This window comes from Falco biarmicus, chromosome 1 (genome assembly GCF_023638135.1).
Source record: "Falco biarmicus isolate bFalBia1 chromosome 1, bFalBia1.pri, whole genome shotgun sequence".
In the NCBI taxonomy this organism is placed as follows: Eukaryota; Metazoa; Chordata; class Aves; order Falconiformes; family Falconidae; genus Falco; species Falco biarmicus.
In genome coordinates this window covers 38,954,632-38,972,874 of record NC_079288.1, presented here as the reverse complement: position 1 = coordinate 38,972,874, position 18,243 = coordinate 38,954,632, and the positions used below count along the sequence as shown (strand labels likewise).

Below are 18,243 nucleotides of genomic sequence, written 5' to 3'. Positions count from 1 at the left end.
GTGCTACAAAATAGTAACATCAGTATTTTACAGCTTGTTGCTCTTCTAAATACTCCTATTTTCTCGTGGAGTTAGAGAAGTAGATCTAACACTCAAACTTTGGAACTTACTATAGTTTACCATCTCCCCAGTGTGTGTTACGCACAAATAATTCAAAGAATGTGTTCAGTGCTCTTTTTAGAAAGCTTTTGACTAGTTTGTATGAGTGTATATATTTGCAGCATGGGGGACAAAAGTGTTGGTATTTTCTTCTGACATTGAAAGTTAAGCTGTGCCATTGATATTCTGTTTAAGGATATTCTTTATAATGTGGATGTCATAAAGAAAGATGATTTTATAGTTGTGCTGTTTTTCTTGCTCCTTTTTAGCTAACTCCGGCCAAATGTGAAAAACTAGAGACATAATAAAATTCTGGAGGTTAATGGAAGTTAATGTTTAGGGGAAAACAGAGTCATGTTAGTGTCTGAATTTACTCAAAAAAGCACTGAATGCTTTACTTGTGGGAATATTGAAACATGCACATTAGTAGAAAAGAGTGTTTTTATCTTGTTGCCTAGTGTTATTAGTTGGCAATTTAAGTTGCTGCATAGAGGATGCAACAGGATGATGTAGACTCAAGGACTGGAATTACAAAGGATATTTAGTATATGGCTAGGAAGAGGATTTCATGAAAGTAACATTTTTCAGTAGATAGGCTCTGCTTTTGTGTTTGGGGTGTACGTCTCACTGGACTGTCTGGCCTGACATGAGAAGAACTTTAAGAAATTAAAGGAGATGTGTGGGAAAGACTTGATTTACCACTATGTCTGTACGTAGGAAGAAGAGAGTAACATAAAGAATACTAGAGGGGAAAATGATGGACAGCGTAGAGAAGGAAAGTATTCCACTTGATGAGAAGAGTAATTGGATAAGTAATTGGTGAAAAGGCTGTGCACAGTAAAATAGCCAGAAAGCTGGGTGTGGCGTTTATGAAAGGACTGAGATATTTGCACAGTAATGCAAGGAGTGTAGCCAGCAAACCAGAGGAACAAGAACTACTGGTGTAGGATGTAAAAACTCTATTATACCTATAGCAAAAAATTGGTGGGATAATGTTGTGACCTGAAATGGGTGTTGAAGGGCATGTGTTATTCAGAACTGTCAAGAATAAGGACAGGCTGGTGTGCATGTGAATGGTGTGCTGGAGTATAAAAAGGAGTAACATGAATGAAAGTAAATCTCAGGCCAGAAGAAGTTTGGAAGAGCACAATTTTTTGATGTTGGGGAAAGTGATACGTATGTGACCAGTCATAGGAGAGATTAAGTCCTGGGACGTTGATTGGGCAACTAATGCTGCTAATAATAGTAGCACATAATCATACTTAGGAGTGGTAACTTTCTTTGGCCACTGAATTAACAAGAAATGATACAGCTTTAAATTTAGACAATACTTTTGGATTTTGATGAACAATCATAAGATGATTCAGCTAAATTTGAATACTTTTTAATTAAGGTTCTTAATTTCAATAAAGGCAGGCTGAACACTAAAAGAACCAGTTAGTGAAGCCACCTGGACTTGTGAAACCTGGAGAATTAAAATATCTTTAAATTAAAAGGTATGAAATCTCTGAAGCATGAAAAGAAAGCTTGCAAGGAAGGGCCCTGGATCTGGTTAGGAAGCTTGTGACTTCCCAGCCTTTGAGCTACTAATGGCACACTCCAATGTGAGCAACTCAGAAAAGATCAATGGCAGCGAATTAATTTCTTGTGGTGGTGGTGAAGGTGTGTTTCAATGACTACATAGTTACGTTGGTATTTTTCAAAGGTTTACGGCAAAGCCGTTGTAAGTTATTTGGCACTGTTGGTTTAGTTCACTTCTTTTAGGCCTGATTTCATGTTAATAACAAAGCTATTTTAATAAGAGGATCATTAATTAATAAATTAGTTTGGTAATCATGTGTTGTCTGAAGTACAAGAAACACCCAAACCATAAGACTTTTTTGTTAGAATAATTTCTTCAGGAATTTTTTTAGTACACAATTAGGTAAGACATTATTAATTCATTGGCAATCTGAATAAGTGTATGAAATGCTTATTTTTGCTAGGACATAAATTTCTCTGAAGATAGTCATCATAGCTGGTTTTATTCTTGCAATCTTTTTTCAGAATGACCATTTTCCTTTAAAACATGGAATTTCTTCCAGTTCCAGACTTGCGATGTGTAAAGTGCTATTCCCCTGCCCTTCTCACTAGGTGCACAAACCATTTGTGGAATCAGCAGCAGTGATCACCTGCAATTCATCTCTCTGATAGACTAGAACTGTTGGCTGCTTGCTCTTGTGAGCATACTAAAAATTGCTGGGGGAGTTTATGTAGCATGTACCTGCAATTCTCTTCTACTTAAGCAGTGGAGGCTCATGAAATTTGTGTACTGTTCCATATCAACAGTAATTGATCCTAAAATTAGTTTACCCCAAAGTTGTGTATTCTGTGAAATAACAGAAAGAGGCATTCGTTTCTTAAACAGGTTTTTTTTTTTACAAATGGGAATTTATTCTTTCTACTCACTTCCTCATATAAAAGTAATCAAAAGCAGTAACATAACTTTCCACGTTTATAGAAGTTCTGTATTTAAACCCATAAGAAGGAAGGGCTCTGCAGTTTGCCTTTTTACTGCTCATTGGATTTGCAGCTTTGCTTCTACCAGAACATCAGATCAGTTTCCCCAGATACCCTACCTCCTTTGCAGGCCTTCTGGTCATTTGCAGCAGTACGACTGGAGCAGGCTTTAGTACAGCTCTAGCTCTTTACCTGCGTTTTATTCTTACACTACAGGCCTGATGTTTTTTTCTGTTACACATGAACACAAAATGGATGCCTTAAAAATTCCGGTGCCCTTCATAAATCCTATCCATATCAGTTTTTCAGCTTGCAATTATATTGGTGATCATTCAGTTTCCTTCCTTTTTTTATTTATAAATGGAATTTTTCCCAGGAATAAGTGATCAGGTTGTACTGTCAGCCATCCTTGGGCTTCTCTCAGCATCTGAATTTGAAAACCCTTCAGATTGCCCTGTAGTGCACATCCTCGCCTAATGCCACATTCTTCCTTATAAGTTATTTTCTAGACCTGTTTGGTTAGGAAGAACAACACTGGAAAGTTTCAGCGAGTTGAATTCTTAAGTGTGTCCCCCCTGCCCCTGAGCCTACAGTCGGCACTGAACAGCTGGCCATCCTGGCAGCGGTGGTCCTGGGGCAGCAGTGGCTAGCAGTCCTATAAACTGCCCTGCAGTTCCATGGCAAATGGTACGATTTTACATGGTTTTATGTTGCGATTGGGAGCCTGATTTCATACAGAAACGATCTTGCTAGGAAGCTAACTGTAAATGCTGATCTTGAGCCTTAAGGACTTCCTCAGATACTGTATCAGGAGGGAATGTGCAGACTTGGAGGTCACTTGCCCCGGCACACACACACTATATCCTCTTTGAGCCTGCGAAGTCTCCTTTGTGGAGCCAGCTGAAGGTATGGCCAGTAACTGATAAAGCAGCAGCTGCAGCACGCGGTTTTGCAGTGATCATAAACAGCTTTGTGTTTTCTTTCGCCAAGGATATTGTGTTTAGTTGAAACATTTGGTTGACATTTGCACTTCCTAGTACATGTCCTTTTTTAAAGCTAGGTAATAATGACAAAAACCTCTGATCATTTTCTGAGCCCTTGCTGAACTCCTGTATGATGCATCCTTTCTACCCTACTTTGTGGTGTTTAAATTATAAGCTCTTTACGGTCAGTCTATTACTTTGAATAGTGTTCAGCACAGCAGGGTGCTGTTCTTGGTTGGCATCTTATTTCCTGGCATAATACAGTTGATAACACAAATCATGGAACTGCTTGATCTGAGAAGAATCATTCCTCTCTGGGACTTTGGAAACTGTATTTCCAAATCTTTACACACAAAACTGGATTTAATCCTGAAGTTCCCTCACCTGTCAAATTAGCAGATGGAATTAAAAGCTTTCCAACCTTTTAGTAAGTAGTGTACTGGACAAAAACTTTGAAGAGAACAAGGCAGCTTTTTATGTAAATTTTGAGAATCTTACGTGTTTAACCAGGAGCAACTCCTATCTTGGAACAAATAAGGTATGACAAGGCCTGTTTGCTTCACAGTTTAATTCTGGCGTAGTTTGACATAGTACATCTATCCTTGTGAAGGGTTTGGCTTGAGTGGCTTGTCATCTGTGACACAGTAACTCTGGAAACTAGTTCAACTCCCCAAAATCCAATATTCACCCCATTATGAGTCCTGGCCCTTCAAGGACCTCTGTATATTATAGTCAATGTCTTCTGTCAGCTCACCCTTTTTTTGGTGCAAAGCAGCCTTTGTGTGTGGCAGATTGCAGTTTCTTTTCTAGCTCCTCCAAACACAGTTTTCCATTTGGTGTCATGTTTGTTCCACCATGTAGTGCTACTCGGCACGTTCTAGCCTGTTCCTATCTCCGCTGGTGCCAGCTCTCGCTTTTGTGTGGTCTCGGCTCATGTTCCATTTGCACTACTTAGCTTTTTGCTTCCTTTTACTTGGTCCAGATGATAGAAGCACTGGAGGGGGATGAGAAGGGAGCTTTCTACTCTGCTTGGGCACTTGGCTTCCCCTAATGAGACGCCATGTGCAAACAAACTGTGTGCTGAAATTCCGTGGATAAATGCTGCCGAGTAATCTTCCTGGATGTACACAGAAGGGTATGGACAATGTAACTGAATTATTTCCAGCCTCTATGAATAATGGGAAAGCTCATGCTGCTTTCAAACTTAAACTGGACTGTGTTTTTCCCCTCCGTGGTTTTTTTTGTGTGTCCTCCACAGGAACAGCAAAACATGTACGTGTGGCACAGAGCTTTCTCTGTGAGTTACCAGTGCTGTGTCTTGCAGGCTGCGGTGGCAGCACTTGTTCAACTAAAAGAAACTAAGCAAATTTTCTTCCCCTTCCAATCTCTCAAGCTTTGTTCTGAACAATTGTTGAACTGCTTTGATTCAGATCTGAAAAAGTTTGCCACTACAAAATGTAGAAGGAGCCATCCATCAGAGTAAACTTCCATTCTAAACTGTTAGCTTGAAGTTTTAAACAATGGAAAATAATCATAGAATCAGCAATGCTGGGCAACTTTCTAGATGGATAGCACTATACTTAGACTGTAATCATGCTAAAGTGAATTAGATGGCAACTATAAAATAGAAGGAGCTGGGTGTGAATACTAATCATGACATTTGGAAACAGACTGGAAGATGCTTATGTCCACTATGCTATAGTATTCAAGGGGAGAAAAAAAATTGTGCCCCATGACTTTTCCCTTGAACCCATTTTTCCCTTTTCCCCACCAACTAACAAGTAAATTACATTTCTCGTAAAATTGTATGAAGTCGAAGGAAACAGAACTATTTTCCTTGGCTAGTAAAAATACTACTATTACTGTCACTGCTTGTGGTTGTAGTATCTGGAAGAATAAAGATTTTGGAAAATAGCTGATCTTCCAACATTTGTACCTTTCAGAATATTAAGTATGTGCATAAGTAATAAAAATGATGGCTTTTCCTTTCTGAAATACTTAAATGTTGTTAGGTTGTGGTCTTCTGACTTAGGTTGTTATCTTAAAGCTTAGTCCATGGCACTATTAATTTATTTTTAAAGATAAAAATACTTCTATAAAGGAAGCAGGAACAGCAAAGTGCATACAAAATTTTTCTGCAGAGTATTGAGGAAGTACAGCAGAAAATCAGTCCCATTACGCCTTTGCCATCAGAATCTGCAACAGCTTTTCATGGCAGTCAAGTGACTTAGAGGCTTGTTAGCATCTCTTTATTGCCCTGGAAAAACTTGTCATCGTTGCTTTTCTCACAGACTGAAAATTCAGGTCAAATAGGAGCAATTTAATATTTGAAGAGCACCAGTTTCTTAAGCAGCTGACAGTGTTGGGCTTGAAGGAGAAGTGGCTTGTGGTGGCTGCTTTCTGCCTCTTCAGTCCTGCCTGGTTTCAGCGGCAAGTCTGCTGAGACGGGCAGATGCTGAGGAAGGAATGAGTGTCCTGCTTCCTGGGTGAGGACTGATTGCACTCACGTTGTGTGGGATCTGTGTAGCTATTTTTCAAAGCATCTGGCATAAATTCTGTCCGTTTAAGATGTTAGCCCAAGTAACCCTTTCTTAACATATAAGGTTAAAACCTGTGAACTTCTGTTTTATTCCTGGAGGAGGTAAATTGTTAAGTCCTTGTGGGCGTTCTATTTAGCCATGGAGGGTCAGCCATATGGTGTTGCATCTGCTGTTGCTTCTGAAAGGGACCTAATTCTTCACGCGTTTGGTTCTTACTGGTTCTTTGGGTTTAGTTGTTACCATTTAATGCCATGGGAAAATAGAACTTCCCATGCTGAGCTCAGTTCATCTTTGATAAAGCATTCTACAGTAGCTAGTGTTATTTTTTAAGTCTTACTGTAATTAAAGATTTGCTTTTTTAGTGTCTCAGTATTGCTCTGAAAATCATAGTGTAAATACTGCTACTGAACCATTAGGATTAAGAACAGTCAGATTCTAAAACTAAAAATAGTTTGGCCTCTAAAGTAATAAAAAATAATCAGTGATCTGCACTGTCAAGTTATTTGACCATTTTGTGTCCTTTGAAATATGCACTAACTGAATTTCTTGGCACAACCTTCTTGCCTGTGATAAATAGCGTATTTTAATACTGAACAGTAGAATTACTATTTCATTCCTGTAGGGCCCTGTGAGTGTATTATGCACAGCCATTTCTTAATGGGTGATCTCTATAGACATGTAATTCCTAGGATAACGTGATAATTAAATATCCCTTGCTTATCCCATTAGCCAGGGCAAACTCAGTATGCTAGAGCCAGATGAATGCAAAGCTACTCTGCTGTTCCTGGGCTCCAGCTAGTGATTTCTTTTGAACATTGGTGCTAACGTTTGTTCCAGGGAATTGCGTTGTTTGATGGTGGGTTCTTGTGGAGGTCTTTCCCCACAGTGAATACACGGAACAGTCCCCAGCTCTGGGTTTAAATTATCATGAAATTGCTGGGTTTTAGAAAAGAGAAAGTTTTACTGATATGGTTTTGAATATATTGCAAAAAGGTACGGTCATTTTTGACAGGTTTAACTACATAGCTCCTCTTCGTTTGGGATGGTGACTGGTTTATTTGGTTTAGCTAGGCTAAATAGAGCTAATCAGCTTTAAAGGAAAATAAGCTGATTTTTTTAATGTAGAAATTAATGTCTGCATAGCTCTTCGCTGGTTAAACTCTACCTTTAATAACATCTAGTAGTATTAAATTACATACTAGTAGATATTTCTAATGCTTACATTCATAGGTTCTTTGGTTATTAATTTTTCTCTTTTTAAGGTTAATCCCTTGTTTCCAGATTAATCGTTCCTGGTGCTCATCTCAGTCTTCCTCAAAGGTTTCTCCCCACCACTGTACCAGCCTTCCTACTTAGGACCTTGCTAGTTTTGCTGGCTATGGCTTACTCTGCAGCGTCTCCACCTGAACTGTGTGTTCCTTATTTACGCCTGGTAGCTGGGGGAACCCCTTTTCTGGAATAACATCTTGCACTATGTTCAGTTACTGAATCCAGTTGTCAAAAGCCCTGACACTGAGATGAGGATGTGTGTGGGTTTTGTTTCAGAAATAATGAACTAACATTTCCAATAGAAGCTTGAGTGAATGAAAAACTTTGTTCTTCCGACTGAAGATGGGTTTCCTTTCCTGGTTTTAATTTTGTCCTAGAACTCAGAATGTGTTGAAAAATGTGTTGGAGAAGTTGTCTTATATCCTTGAACATAAAACTGAGAAACAAAGCAGCTGGATAGTGGGTAGTTCTGTAAACAGGAACAGATAAAACGCACTGGGGATGATGCATTTGCTGCAGCAATTGAAATGGCAAGCATCAAGTCCTGTGTGCAGCTGCAGGCTGCTGAGGATCTGCAGAAGGATTTCGCTTATTCTGCAAGACTCTTGTAATGGCTTGTTGGTTCTTTTCAATTGTAGGTATTTTGGTTATGTACTGTGTAAAATGGCCAAGCTGTTATTGCAGGATCTACCATCTTTGTTTACCTCTGTCATTTATCTTATATGTCTTGAATGAAAATCCAGAGAAAGTTTAATAAAAAGAAATCTCTCTTTGCTTGCATCTTTCACCAGTACTGACTATTCCTTCTGGTCCCCAGGCTTGACAGGGGACCAGCGAACTTACCATGGGAAGGAGAATGTGGACTCCAGGCACAATCGAGGGAGAGGAGGAGAGACAACCCGTTTTCACACTGTCAATGTGGCACAGCCTGTCCGATTTAGCAGTAAGTTGCAGACTAGGAAATCTGGGCCATCTTTCTGCTAATTAATTTAGCAATTTAGGCAATATTTTTTTAGGGAGAAATTAATAGATTTATCTCTTGCATAGCTTTTTGACCAGATTTTATTCATGTGCAGTACTTTTTAAGGTTTTTGTACACTTCTTCTGTGTATGTCCTGTTATATTGCGCAGTTTATATAGCAGGCCAATGCATGCAAAGAATTCTACTTCTGTAATCCTCTCTTCTTGTGAAACCAGAGTTGCAATTTTCTGTTATAACTCATTGCAATTACAGAAAACTAAGCCCACGGTTTAAGTAATGGTTTCAGCCTGCAGCAGGGGATATAGTCTAGCCCTTGTCTCTTGATGTGAGCTTGCATGGAGGTGCCCTGGAAGGTGGGGGGAAACCAAAATTGATTGCTCTTGATCGAAGTAAATTTGAAGATGAACTTAAGGATGTTGCACTATTAGTTAATTAAAGTGCGTTTCTGATGTTGTGAATTTTATATCATTTTTAATAGGAAAAATACTCTTTAGGGAATGGGGAACTTAAATTCTTCACTTCTCTGAAGACAAAACCTGTTAAGGAACTGTGTAGCACTTGATTGGGTTTTGCTGTGTTACTCGCATCAGTCAATCAGGAATCTTCAAAAAATATCACTTTAGTGTCATTCTACCCTCTCATCTGCAGCACTGTTTGTGCCACTGTCAGCATCCTAGTCCTTGCCTTATCTAAAGAGTTATAAGTGTCCTGCAAGCATCCTTCCTGCTGATCATGGCTTGTAGTGACTGCTGCCTTATCATGGCTGAAACTGGGACATGCCTCTGAATCTCTGCAGGCCCTAAACATCTAAATCTCCCCTGCCTTCTCCCTCTTATCTTGGTTCCCTCTTTGCTCCAGGGTTCACACAGTGATTTGAGAGTGTGAGACAGCACTGATTAGCCTTGGAGGGAGGGCTGGGACAGGTTAGGAAGGGGGCGTGGTGGGAAGACAGTATGGCAGTAATTGGGAAAAATTGCTTTGGACTATGGTGATCTGAAAAAGACAAATGATTAGCAAAGGTAAAAATTCACCTCATTGTTAATTTTTTTTAAGGACAAAAATGCTTATTAAAAATAGGTATTTTGATTTGTCATGGATTCCAGTAGCTAAATTATGTTAGTAGAATGTATAAAGGACAATAAAGCAATTTAGAAATTGATACAGCAATATCTAATATGCTCTGCAGTCTGATTGGTACTGTATTCTGTCCCACCTTAGTGAAGCAGATATTAAAAGATCCCATATAAATGGAGAATAAGGAAAGACATTTAATTAAAAGGCTTCAAATCTAAGTTTGTGTATTGTTATTTGATGACAAAGGTCACTGTTTCTGAAGAGGGAGTTAAAGAGGCTTGAGAACAGGAACTTTGTGAATGTATGCCATGAACATAAAACAGTATGTGAACTTAAAGTTCCTTTCTTAAGTGTTGTGCAAAGTAAATACTGCAAATGCAGGTGCTAAAATCGTATTTCATGTGCGTTTTAAATTTCAGCTGCCTGCCTCTGTGTTTTTCTCTGTTAGTTACCCATCACCCCCAAGAATGCCAGTCAAAAGCCCATGGGCCTGTTTCATCCAGAAATGCCTCGAGGCTTTGCTTGCATATTCCCTTAGTTGAGTTGATTGAGAGAAAGTAGGCACAGCAGTTCATGCCATCACCTCCTTACTTTCGCAGTGATCCTTTTCCAAAGCAAACAACAGTTACCCCAGAATCCCCGTTGTCTTTAGTGATTGACTATGGAAGCAGGATTACGTGAATACTGCTGAGACTGTAGAAGTAGGTTGAAAACGTCACAGCAAGTTGGTTGTATTGCTAACCACCTAACAGAAAGATACAGTCATTAAATTGGCCACCTCTGGTTTTTTCTTCCTGCTTCTTGCTGCTTGTTTTGGCTTGGATTGATCGAACTGACTGGATTTATAAAGATGTGCAGGGAAATGTTTTCCACAAGTAGATCATCAGTCTTAATTAAAGACTTTAAAGCCTGTCACAATACAATGAAACATTACTAGGAGTTGCATCCTTTAAGATACATTAATTTTTTTTTTCCTTTATCAAAATCTGTAGTAAAGTAAGTCTTCTGTGATCGGTAACGCACATACCTCCTCCTGATGAGGTGAAATATACACAGTATGTTGTGTGTACACATCCGAATGATTATGCATTGTGTTGTCATAGACTGATTAGGATGCATTATCTTGAAGATCCTAATTTGGGGGGAATGGTTTCCCTTCTATTCTTCATGTTTCCTAGGAAAGTGCCCAACAGGATGGCACCACTATGAGGGCACAGCCAGCTGTTACAGAGTGTATTTAAATGGAGAGAACTACTGGGATGCCGTGCAGACATGTCAGCGGGTGAATGGATCCCTCGCCACCTTCACTGCAGACCAAGAGCTAAGGTTTATCCTGGCACAGGAGTGGGACTTGGAAGAAAAAACATTTGTAAGGAAGGACCAGCGTAGGTGAGTAGGAAGGAAAGGACAAAGATCTTGTATTACATGAGAAAGGTTTCTGTGTGATAAGAATGCTGGTAGTTCAGTTTGCTTAGAGAATCTAATGGTAAAATTGACTTCAGCTTAATCAGTATGAGCATGCTGGTTGACTGTTTGGCCATCTGTGTTGTATGTTTTAATTAACATTAACAGGTAGGCTACAAGTCAACAGTCTCTTTATCTTCAGGCTGTCTCAACAATGTACTGGTATTCTTGAATTGCAACAGGGAAGATGGATTTTACAGTGACTTACTGCTGTGCTACCTTGTGTAAGAAGTAATTCTTTAAATTTTTCAACAGAATTTTTGTTTCTGATAAGTACCAGTAGCTCTAACAAAGACCGCAAGTTTGAGCTAAGAATGAAATAAAAAGCCATTTTGAGTTGCAAGAACTGTTCCAGTGGCTTAAGATATTTCATTTTGTTAGTTCACAACAAACGAAATTCTTTTTTTTTTTTTTTTTTTTTTTTTTTTGCCTGTGGGTTTTCTGTCAGTCTTACTGGCTGCTATGACATCACGGGTCACCAGGAGTGGTTCAGTAATGGTGTATCTCTATCTCTGGAGAGCTAGACGGTTTGATCCAGAACAGTGTGACAGAAGTTGTATATGTTTATAAAATACTTCTGGATGCTTTTCTGTGGTTTTTGTGTTCGAGATACTGAAGTGCTGCCATAACAACAAAATAAGGTGCTTATAATGAATAAAAGATGTGGTGAGTTATCATTTGTAAGTGTAGAAAACTATCAAATATTCTCCTCTGTTCCTCACCTGTAGTGTCTCTATCTGCATTGCCAATGTATGGGCTTAAACGTTAAGGAAAAAATCATCAGAATGTTTTGAAAGTTAGCTTTTAAGTATGAAGACATTGAAAGGTTCCGTGTCATATAGTTTGTTAGTATCTTTCTGACTTGTAGCTTTACAATCTAACTTAATTTCTTTGTAGGTTCTGGGTTGGATATCAGTATGTGATCACCAATCGAAATCACTCTCTGGAAGGCCATTGGGAAGTAGCTTATAAAGGTAGGTCTCTCAAATTACTAATTAATTAAATGGCCCATGGAAGCTGTCTTAAAGCACGAATATTATGTGCAAGAACAATGTAACTTCTTTTGGTGATAATGTAGGGGAACTGCTTTGCTTTACAATGTCAAAACGAAAGAGTTTAATACTCGATACACATCTTACTTTCAAGTGTAAGAAGTTTGATATTTTTTCACATTGAATCTTGTGGAGAGAACATGGTTGTCCATTTATTTGGGCTTTCCCCTTGATTAAGCTGAAAAAAAGGAAACTACTCTGTAGGGTTTTTTTAAGCACCAGCACTGTGAATTCCAGTGTAGCATTTGGAAACTAAGCTGAAAAGTTTTCTTCTCATATACAATTTTCAATAATGGAAAAATCTGGAAGAGGAACTTCCATTAGATATTGATACAGCATTATGAACAGAATTTTGCTGAACATTTGCATCTTGAAAAATACATCCTTTGACATGTGAGAAGTAGTAGAACCCCCTGCATAACTTTCTAATGACAGTACTTGTTTACTGTGCTGCCATGCACAAGATTATTGATGTCGTTTGTCATTCAAGTAAACTGAATGTTCAGACAAAGTTATTCTTTCTTGTAGAGGATGGAACATTTTCTTCAGTTCCTTAAAATAAAGCACCTAAAGATGTCTTTGGACAGCAGGAGAAAGGGAGGGAGGGAATTTTTATGTAAATTATGCCTTCCTGGTTGTCTGAAATCTCCATAATAGGGATTTCTGCTCTGCACAAAACTGTTTATATAGGTAGGTTTCTTCTGTGAAGCCCAAGGAAAAAAATCCACGTTCTTAAAAGCACCTTCCTTTGCTTTTTGGAAAGTTGACTGCACTGCCATCTGCTGACAGTGTTAACAAACAGGGAGGCCTAATTTACAGAAAAACCGTGACACCTGTTTTTATTGTAAGCTGTATTTTATTCGATGCATTATATAAACTTAAGCCTTCTCAATACCATATATTCTTTTGATTGCAAGTTTTCTGTTTAATAAAGGGGTAGCCATATGAAACACAGCACAGAGTAGCATTCAGTAGCTTCTGAAAAACTATTTAAGCTGCATTGACTTGTAGCAAGGCAGACTCTGAAATCCGCGGTGTCTGTTTAGAAAGTGATTTAGGGTCCTATAGCTTGCAAATTTTAATCCATTATTGGGATGTGGAAGCCCTCAAAAAATATAATAGGAGGACTTAGTTGCATAAACAAAAAACCATCATATCTAATGGTGTTTGAAAGAAGCGTGAGAAGACTGTGTAATACGCTTACTGCAAGAGTTGTTAAAATCAATGTTTAAGAACACAGATTCGACAAGTGGGCTTCTGAAAACATATAGGCTAATTTTTACAATTGCTGTGTCTTGGTCTCCCATTAATCTCTGCAACTTTGTGTACCAGCAGATTTAATGGTGAAGTGAGCCAGAAACAACATTTTAAAAGTTATAAAATGTCTGCAACACCTCTTGCACTGTTTGGAACCAATCACAATACAGTCTCTTAACAATTGCATGAGTTAGGAGGACCAAATAGTCTGTACCATCACTGCAGAAGCAGCACTGCAGCCTTGTTCTCTGCATAGCATGGCTCTGCACTCTGAATGAGCAGTGTGAGACATTGAGGAGCAGCTCTGCAGTGTGCTGCACAGGATAGATCTACACACCTCTTAGGAAGCACTAGTAGGTGCTTGGAGTGTCAGGTACAGGATTGGTATGGGTCCTTGCTCCGCTAGTAGCAAGCGTGACCAAGGCCCGCATTGTTTGAAAGGGTGCATAACTATTGGCAGGCAAACCCCACAGGACTCCGCAAAGCAGCACTTGTAGCGATATTGGAACATCAGTCCTGCTGGTTCAGAATGACAAAATTACCCAGTACTTTGAAAACAGCAGCCTCTTTCCTCTGAGTCACCCGTTCCCTCCCTGGTATTTGCCTTCCCTGGAGGAATGCTGCTAATGGAAGCTAAAGCTAGAGGACAGTAGCCTTGTAGCAGGGTTGGTGTGCATGAAATGAGTGATATTACAGAGCCTTTCTAAAGCATTGCATACCTGCAGGCTGCTTATACCAATGCATCTTGTTCTAGGCTCTTCAGAAGTATTTTTACCCCCTGACCCTATCTTTGGTACGGCTATGTCTGAAAAGGAAAATGTTCTTTGTGCCCAGCTTCAGTGTTTCCATTTTCCTACCCTTCGGCACCATGGTTTACACAGCTGGTATGCTGAAAACTGCTATGAGAAATCTTCATTCCTCTGCAAAAGAAGTAAGTTGGTTTTAGTTCAGCGTTAACTGCGTTGCATGTTTAAATATATACATAATAAATATGGGGAAATCAGTTAGTTATCCTTTCTACTTTTGCTCAGTGAAATTAAAAAAAAAACAAAAAAAAAACCAAAAAGGCGGAGGAGGGGGTGGTTTTTAAGTTTCTGTTTGGTTTTTATAAATAGGAGCATCACAATGTGTGGTAGTCAGGCACAGTACAGATTTTCACAAAAAAATTATTGTTAAGCAGCTCTGTCAGCCCCAAAATAAAGTATACTTGAAAAAGAAAGTTAAAAAAAAAGAAAACACTTTACTATCATAAATTAGTAGCTTCACATGAAAATAATGAAACACTTATTTCTGGTTTACTTTGAATATAGCAAATTCTAGTAAATTCTTTCCAGACAATTATTAGAACTGGGGCGGGGCAGGGGTGGGGTGGGGGGGTGGGCAGAGCAAGTGGTGCTGCAGACTTAAAAGTGAAAAAAAATTACTTTCATCCTGTATCTTGCATTTCTTTACTTAAAAAGGCTTGATACCCACAGAGGTATTGGTGGTATTTTCAGGTAATCCTTAAGAAACCTGATATAGATTGTGCTGCTTTGCAAGGAGAAAGTTGAACTTCTTTTTTGCAAGCTGAACTTTTACTGCAGTTCTTGAAATTTTTCTAGGTTGCTTTTTCTTTAAAGCAGGACAAAGACTTACAGAATGGCAAGGGAGGAAAATCCAGCCCTTTGCCTGCTTTTGCACCTGGAATACTGAAAATTAGGAAGACATGATGATGCCTTGTCTACTTGAGATGTAATAAGATCTTGGAATCTGATATTGAAGGACATGGGTTTAGTCAAAATATGATCAAAGGATGACCTTTTTGGTCAATTTTTTGAGGTGATGTTGTAAGGAAGGCAATAGCTCTGCCAAAACATTAACCAGAGGGTGAGGGTATCGGATGTATAAGCTGAGCAGAAGAATGCTGTGTCCAATTTCAGGCCTCAAAGTACAAGAAAAGTGTTGACAAGACCTTGACGAATGGAGGCAAGTTCAGTGGGGGCCAGCAGGATGGGTGATGTGGGCTGAAGTGCCTGTCTTTTGGGGTGAGGCAGTGGGAATGGGGCTCTTTCAGCCTGCAGAAGGGAAGGCTTCTGGGGGATCCGAGAGCTGCCTGCCAGTACTTACCAGGAGGTTATCAAGAAGATGGAGCCAGGCTCTTGGCAGTAGTGCGTGGCAGGAGTCAAGGGTCACTAAGTTGAAATGAGATTTGAATTAATGCCAGGGAAAAACGGTTTAATCGTGAGGGTAATCAAGAGTGGAACAGACTCTTAGGGCCGTTGTGCAGCTGTGGACACAAAAAACCTCAGACGTTTTTATGACCAGATTAGCTAAAACCCTCAGCAACCTGCTAGGTTGTCGTAGCTGACCTGCTTTGAGCAGGAGATTGAGCTGGAGACACCTCCTCAGGTCTCTTCCAGTTTGAACTTTCCTGTGGAGCCTCCCAGCAGACCTGTGCGAGGGTAGAGGGGGCAGGCCACCCTCCCGTAGCAGTTCCTTCAGCTGGCAGGTCCCAGTGCTGTCTGCGTTCCCTCCCTCTGGTTTTGGTACCTGCCTTCAGTTGAAGGAAAGGACAGAGGACAGAAGACAGCTAAACTTCGTCTGCTGTGCGGGGATCAAGATGCAGCTAAGTACGTCAATTCCACTAAGTACCTAAAACTCACTTTGTCAATTTTGAGCAGTAAATCATCCCTGTGTGCTCCCAAACTATCCATTATCTTCCCCACTCCTTGGAGATCTGTTTTCAAAGCTGCTTTAATGTGAAGGTGAGGCTTTTAACTGGTGGTCTGCTTATGTTTACAAATCACTTCATGTAACAGAATAAACTGGACTTGGTCTGGCTGGTTCAATCCAAGACACTTGGATATTGACGTACGTTTCTGTCCTAGGCCAGACTTGCGTTGATATCAAAGACAACATTGTCGATGAAGGCTACTACTTCACTCCAAAAGGGAATGATCCCTGTTTGAGCTGTACATGTCACAATGGTGAACCTGAAATGTGTGTGGCTGCTTTGTGTGAACGGCCCCAGGGGTGTCAGCAGTATCGCAAAGACCCTAAGGAGTGCTGCAAATTTACGTGTTTAGACCCAGGTAAGAGCTGACTGCTACAGTTTTGTCAAGAAAAATGAGTTTGGTGCTCAAATTGGTTATCTTTGGGTATAACTTTCTTTGAAATGATACATCTTTTTTTCAGTGCTTCAACATTGCTGAGTACAAGCCCCCTGTGGGGAAAGATACCAAATCACAGGACATGAAACACTTCAGAGTGTGTCTGGAAAGAATTAGTTGTCCTTGATGCTACCTATGTAGGAGAAGCAGTAGCTGTTTTTTCTGTATGGAGGTTGACACTACTGTGGATTTTTCGTAGAGCACCTTGCATGGTTCCTTTGTTGTGTTTAGTTGTCATGAAAAGACTTTTCACTTAATTAAGCATCTTTTTCTGGACATGAGCATTTGTGTGTGTGTGTGAGTTTGCATGCAGGGGTCGCGTGGGAAGCAGAGTTTATAAATAGTTTCAGTAATAATCAGGACATGCAGCCTTGTTTATTGGATTTGGCATCTCGGTGCCGCTTCTTGTTTTGGATCAGTAAAGTCTTCAGATGACTCTGAACTGTTTGTCAGTTACTGTTTGGGGATGCAAATTTGTGGGGGGTTATTATTCTGTAAAGAGACTTGTGAAAATAAGTGTATCTTACTTGGAACTTACTGTGAGGGTGGTCAAATGCTGGAGCCGGTTGCTTGTGGAGTCTCCATCTGGGGGAGGATTTTCAGTGCCCGATTGGACTCTGTCCTGCGTGACCTGCTCTAGCCGACGCTGCTTGAGCAGGGGTTGGACTAGGTGATACCAGGACGACCCTTCCAACCGCAACTGTTCTGTGATACTGTTATTTCCTGGTATTTTGAAAGAACCTAATCTTATCTGAGTGCACTAAGGAACTATTGTTCTGAACTCTTAGGGAAAATGTGGAAGGTCAGAGGGTTCTTTCATTCCGTTGCAGAAAAGGGGTGCTTATTGGCTTCCAAAATTGCAGTCTTTCTGATCTGTCTCAACTACAGAAATTAAAGACCACTAGCTCCTCCTGGCTGTCACTCACATTTGTTCTGAGGGCTAAGCTTAACAGATGTTCATAGCTAGTATTGCAGGTTGGTCGGTGATAGAGTGGGGAGAAAAGAGGAGCCTTCCTCCCACTCTTACAGCAGTTAAGAGTTTATCTTCACTTTTTTTATTTTCAGGAACAGTGTCAGCAAAGCATCATTCGGCAGACAGGATAAGACGACCTGGGTTAACCTCATGCTTTAATCCTTGCTTGTTGCTGTGGGTCTTAACTGTTTCATGAATACTGATTTGAAGAGTGTGTTTTACCACATTCTTTCTGATCCTTAAGCTCTTCTTTCTCTACTGATGCTAAATAAAACTGTTTCATTATACTCTGGCCTGAAGTGTTCTGGTTTTTTTAGTAACTTAATTTTTGAGAGAAGAATCATCAAGCAGTTGTCAGACTTCCTTCATAATGAAGTTACTTCAGCTAGTGATAAACACTGAAATTTTTAAATGAAGCATTTTGGTTTTCCTTCTGGGTGTTTATAAATGACTCTTCCAGATGGCAAAATTAATGAATTGCTTTCCTTAATCAGCATGTATTTATCTTTGTCCAGTTCTTAACATATATCTTCTCTAAGCTCTGTTACAAGGAAAGAAAACAGTTTATTAATCAACAGTAAGTAAATTAATCACCCAAGGAGAGACTAGGGGGAAATAAATCCTGCTGTTGGGCTGGCAGGTAATCAGCTCTCGCAGTGTGAGTGGGTGAGCAATGATTATAAGTGGATAACAACTATTACTCAAGGACTTGGTAGTAGAGGAGTTTTTCAGTGGTAGGAGTAAGCTGGGCAATCACAGCTATACTCTTTTGCAAGATGCCACTGTTTAGTTGAAGATAAATAGCAGAGGAAAATCTTTCCTGTACTAATGCTGAAACCAAGGTAATCTGTCTATTGCTCTCTGTGGATGTGGTAGAAAATAATTTTTCTGTGTGGCTCTTT

At 39.7% G+C, this 18,243-nt stretch overlaps 1 protein-coding gene across 1 annotated transcript in view; it reads left to right on the top strand.

Annotated features, from left to right (window-relative positions):
- DGCR2 (DiGeorge syndrome critical region gene 2) overlaps nucleotides 1-18,243 on the top strand; it is a 51,096-nt gene that overhangs the window by 23,483 nt on the left and 9,370 nt on the right. Inside the window, exons 3-7 of the mRNA XM_056335864.1 lie at nucleotides 8,208-8,333; nucleotides 10,625-10,835; nucleotides 11,808-11,884; nucleotides 13,974-14,150; nucleotides 16,087-16,290. Of these exons, the coding sequence (XP_056191839.1) occupies nucleotides 8,208-8,333; nucleotides 10,625-10,835; nucleotides 11,808-11,884; nucleotides 13,974-14,150; nucleotides 16,087-16,290 (795 nt within the window). The remainder of the gene's footprint in view (nucleotides 1-8,207; nucleotides 8,334-10,624; nucleotides 10,836-11,807; nucleotides 11,885-13,973; nucleotides 14,151-16,086; nucleotides 16,291-18,243) is intronic.